The 5,000-nt window shown below is 24.9% G+C and overlaps 2 protein-coding genes across 6 annotated transcripts in view; both read right to left on the reverse strand.

The window, feature by feature from the left end:
• Positions 1–1,471, reverse strand: part of LOC124431058 (U11/U12 small nuclear ribonucleoprotein 35 kDa protein-like) — a 2,149-nt gene extending 678 nt beyond the window's left edge. The window contains exons 1-4 of the mRNA XM_046978442.1: positions 1,343–1,471; positions 920–1,135; positions 641–854; positions 1–544 (exon numbers count right to left, since the gene is read on the reverse strand). The exon at positions 1–544 is cut by the window's left edge and continues 678 nt beyond it. Coding sequence (XP_046834398.1) covers positions 444–544; positions 641–854; positions 920–1,135; positions 1,343–1,345 — 534 coding nt within the window. The 5' untranslated portion in view covers positions 1,346–1,471 and the 3' untranslated portion in view covers positions 1–443. The remainder of the gene's footprint in view (positions 545–640; positions 855–919; positions 1,136–1,342) is intronic.
• Positions 1,472–4,807: 3,336 nt separating this feature from the next.
• Positions 4,808–5,000, reverse strand: part of LOC124431059 (probable serine/threonine-protein kinase fhkE) — a 15,271-nt gene continuing 15,078 nt past the window's right edge. For 4 of the 5 annotated variants that reach the window (XM_046978446.1, XM_046978445.1, XM_046978444.1 and 1 more), the window contains exon 8: positions 4,813–5,000. This exon is cut by the window's right edge and continues 2,145 nt beyond it. The gene's annotated coding sequence lies outside the window, so the exon portion shown is untranslated. The other variant, XM_046978447.1, reaches the window with a different exon arrangement.

Raw genomic sequence — 5,000 nt, forward strand, 5'->3', positions numbered from 1 at the left:
TGCTAAAGTTCTAAATCTTCAAAAGCGTTTTGAAGTCCACGCGACGAGAGGAGCCTCCTTATATGGTGAGCCTTGCGGACGAGAGAGGGCGCAACAACGTCCAAGTATAAAGTTCCGCGTAAGCGTCTTCAAAGATCAGACAACGTCGAGACGTCGACACGTTCACATCGTCGACGTTTAAAAAAAAAAAAAAAAAAAGAACATTAAAATCTTGATTTCGTATATCAGTCACTTTTGCTAAACGATCGGACAGTTTCCTATATAATATCACGTGTATTCGATTACATTTATAAATACGTTCATAAATTATATTTATAAAAAGAAAATTGAGAAAAAAAATTAAAAAAAAGAAACATCTATTAATATATAACATAGAAAATCGTCAAGGTTACTTTCTACGTTCTAATTTTCACTTAATACATTAAACATTTGTTAAATCGATATCACGATTTTATAATGTTAGGTATTATTGGCTTTTTAAATGGTCTATCTCTTCCACCAAATCGTAACTGACCAGATTCTTTCTTTCCTCCGAAGCCACCACCTAAATAGAATATAAATAATTTAAAATTATTATTATATCATTTTTAAGGTTATATCAGGTTATAAAGAGTATCGTATTATTCTTTTATATTTATACCTAATCTTCTAGGTTTCCAGCCTTTCATGGTACGACTGCATTCAAAGTCTACAAAAATTTGATATCCTTTCAGTGTTATATCTGTACAACGTCTTACTGCTCTTTTTGCTTCGTCTATGTTTCTCATTTCTACAAAACCATAACCTTGAGAGAGACCAGTAACTAAATCTATTATAACTTTTACCGATAATACCTCTCCGTATCTAGAAAAAAACTGTGTATTATAGGTTAGAAATAATTTTCAATGGTTTAGAAAAAGATTCAATTGAAATTGTATACCTCTTTTAAATCTTGCTTCGTTATCTTTGATCCAAATCTAGCTACGTAAAGCGTTCTTTCAGGTTTAGATTTTAAACCATGAGGAGGTTCATAATGTGCTTGCATAGCCCGACTAACAGCTTTGTCGTGAGGCTCTGTATCGGTCCCATCTATACTACCAGCTTTTAAAGGATCATATTCTATTGCATAAGGTGTCCAATTTTGCAAGGATTTTTCCTATAAAAAAAAAACACACACATTTCAAATGTATTAACATTTCAAAAATATAATCTTATATATTCCAAATTCTAACCTATAAAGGAGATTAAGTATACAAAATATTTCATTAAAATATCACATATATATATATATATATGTATATATATATTTCGTACGATTAACTAAACAATATTCTAATATCATTTAAGCGAACAATGAACTAACCATTGACAAATTATTTTTTTAATTTACTTCGATAATAAACACTTCGTAAGTTTATCTGCTTCGATGCAGATGTCTTTCATGCAAATGTACTGCCATCTGTGCGATTCAATCTGTACTACTATTTTGATATGTACGATTCAATTTTAATCGTAATGAAATTTGCGATAACAATTGTAATCCTTTTTTTATCGATTGAAAAGAATTTATTAAACGATTCAATTTATTTTTTTTCGATAATATTCGATTAATTCGATAAATATTTTTACGTTTGATAAATATCTCATTATTATTACACAATGGACAATCAATTGTTTCTCGTAGTAGACTCGAGGACGACGCTCGACTACGTGATTCAAATGCGTTTTTACATTTCGTCTTTCACCAATTAAATAAATAATTTATATTTGTAATATATAAAAATAGAATGTATAGAGGGATTAAATACATATTGTTTCTTTTTGCATAAATATACGATCTGCATGATATTTGATATCGACGTGACAATCGTTAGAAGAAGCTGCGTAAGACGTTTACATTTTCGTACACGTTTGCGATGAAAGAATTTATTTAAAGACACAACAGGTGCATATTACATGTACAGTTATTTACATAATTCTACATTTAATCGTCCATTAAAATTTCGTAAATCATTCGACTATTTTACTCGTGCCAATATCGTTCTAACAATTGCGACATAAATCACAAAACCCAGAAGAGCGGAGCGGAGGAGGGGAATGATGATAAATTATTGTATCGAAAATTATTTTACTTACTTTATATCGGAGAGCCATTTAAAGAATACGCGTTTCTTTTTTTTTCTTTTTTTTTTTTACTTGTTTCTAACAAAATAAATTTTTTATTCTTATGAATGAAAAATAAGAAGAAACGAAAAAAAAAGCAAAGAAAAGAAAAGAAAAAAAAGCCGCGAACTTTTCAAACGGCACTTTTGGTGTATTCTTCGATTCTAAAAAAAAAAAAAAAAAAAAAGAAAGAAAAAAAGGAAAAGAAAAAGAAAAAAACAACAACAAAAATTCCTACTTAATTAAGAAATTATTTAATAATATTTTCTAAATATTACAAATGTAATATTAATACTCGTTTTCGATCTGTAACATCTACATAAAAAAAAAAAAAAAAAAAAAAAAAAAAAAAAAAAAAAAAAAAAAACCAAGAACAAAAACAAAAACAAATTACATTCGTGGAATTCTTTCAAAAATTGGTCTTCCTCTATGGTCGTTCTTTAATTTTCTTTTGTAATCTTTTTTTTCTTTACTTTTTTTTTTTTTTTTTTTTTTTTTTTTTTTTTAACAAATCAACAAAGACAAAATAATAAGAAAATTTGTTACGAATAATTATCTCACATTGATTCTCTATGTTAATTAATAACTTAAAACTGTATGTACAGTGTAAGTTATTAATATAATTAATAACTTAAACTGTACGTTAAAGAAGATCTAAGTCCAAATTTGCCCCCATACGTTTTAACGCCAATATCATATTGACGGCCTTGATCCATCGTTTTTTAATAACATATCGTTTTAATCGTTTCTTACAAATCGGATTTTCCAATGCAACATCGAGCCAACGATGTTCTAAAAGCCCGCCTGCTGTCGGTCTCCGTCTGTAGAGAGAGAAAAAAAAAAAAGAAAAGAAATAAATTAAACGAATTTCTTTCATTGATTAATTTCATTAAAAAAGAAAAAAAAAACAAAGGAGAAAAAAAAAAAATATATATATATATACAGACAGTGTGTCTAGATTCTTCTATTTATGTGATTCATATAAAAAAGTTGATTTAAAAAAATACGATTAGAAACGTAAGGTATACTTTTAGGAATGTATTCAAAATGCATTTATCATTACTTCCAATACAATTGGAATATTTGCAAGTTTGGCAATTATTAATTCGACAAATGAAAGGTTTGTATTATTTGCAGGAAAAAGGAATTTTCGAAAATGTAATTGTTACAATAAATCATAAATATTTTTAAAAGCATATATATATATATATATATATATTTACGATAAAGCATTTTTGATCATAAGTTTATCTAAACGTTTTTCATTCATTTGATCTCAGCAATAAGTCCCATGCTTTTTGGACATCCTGTATATATACATACATATATATATATATATATATATATATATATATATATATATATATATATATATATATATATTACGTATATTATTGATTTTATGAAACAATTAGAGTAGACAATATTTAATGTTACTCGTTTATATATATATATATATATGTATTTATTAGGTTGGAAACTATGAAACGGGCGTTGAATGAAAATAAATAATTAAACAAAACGCCCGTTTCATAGTTTCCAACCTAATAATTATGCAATATAAATAAAACAATGAAAATAATGTAATGTTTTATAAAGAAATCGTTTTTTTTATGTTATCGTTTCACGTAATAATCATACATCATTCTCCATATCTTTCTGATATGAGCATAATTATTAAAGTGGTCTAAGTAATTAAATAAATTGAGATATTGAAAGAACATACATAACTACAATAGTTTGTCCCTTGTTGTATAGTAAAAATTCTTTTTTATTTACAACAAAGAATTATCCTTTTTTTTCCATTTATTAAAAAAAATATAATGATATATATCTAACGTTATAATGTAATAATAATAATAATAATAATAATAATAATAATAATAATAATAATAATAATGATAATAATAATAAAATAATACATTTTTCAATAATAAAAATATAAACACATTTTCAGTGTTCTTTCTCTCTCTGTCTCTCTTTCTCTCTCTCTCTCTCTCTCTCTCTCCCCCTCCCATTGTAGAAAAATAAGTTGTTTTTTTCTTTCTTTCTTTCTTTCTTTAATTCTTTCTTTCTTTCAATCTTTTTCTTTCTTTTTATTTTTTATTTTTTTTTCCTTCAATATTAAATTCAAAACCACCAAATGTTATCAAAGAATATCTCAAAAGAAGAAGAAGAAGAAAAAAAAATAATAAATCTATTATTTAGACAACTTTTATAATCGTAGGCTCATATACATTCATATACATATACCTTCAACATTTACATATAATAATATACAATATACTTATTCGTACATAAATATATAATTAATTATGATATATAATAATGTAAAAGGTTTCGCATTCGTATCTGCTCATTAACTTTATCATTTTACTTTTTTTTTTTTTTTTTTTTTTTTTTTCATATATCGTTTCACAACTTACTATATATATATACATACATATATACATACATACATATATATATATATATATATATATATATATCCTTACGCATTTCATGTACATAGATACAATGACTAGATTTCTATCATAATATAATATAATTACAAGAAACACGTCTCAACAAAAGATTTACAAATTTCTATAATCAAGTGACAATAATGAGATAATAATAATAATAATAATAATAATAATAATAATAATAATAATAATAATAATAATAAAATATCATCGAGCAAATTCTGAAAATTAATAAATACTCGACGAATGTCTTTTATTTGAAAAAATCAATGCAGCTGGAAGTTATTAACAAGACAAAACAAAAAAAAAATAAAAAACAAATGAAATGAAATAAAATAAAATAAAATAATAATAAATCGAATAATTGAACATTATGAGGAACTTCAATCCAAT

This window comes from Vespa crabro, chromosome 20 (assembly GCF_910589235.1).
Source record: "Vespa crabro chromosome 20, iyVesCrab1.2, whole genome shotgun sequence".
NCBI lineage: Eukaryota > Metazoa > Arthropoda > Insecta > Hymenoptera > Vespidae > Vespa > Vespa crabro.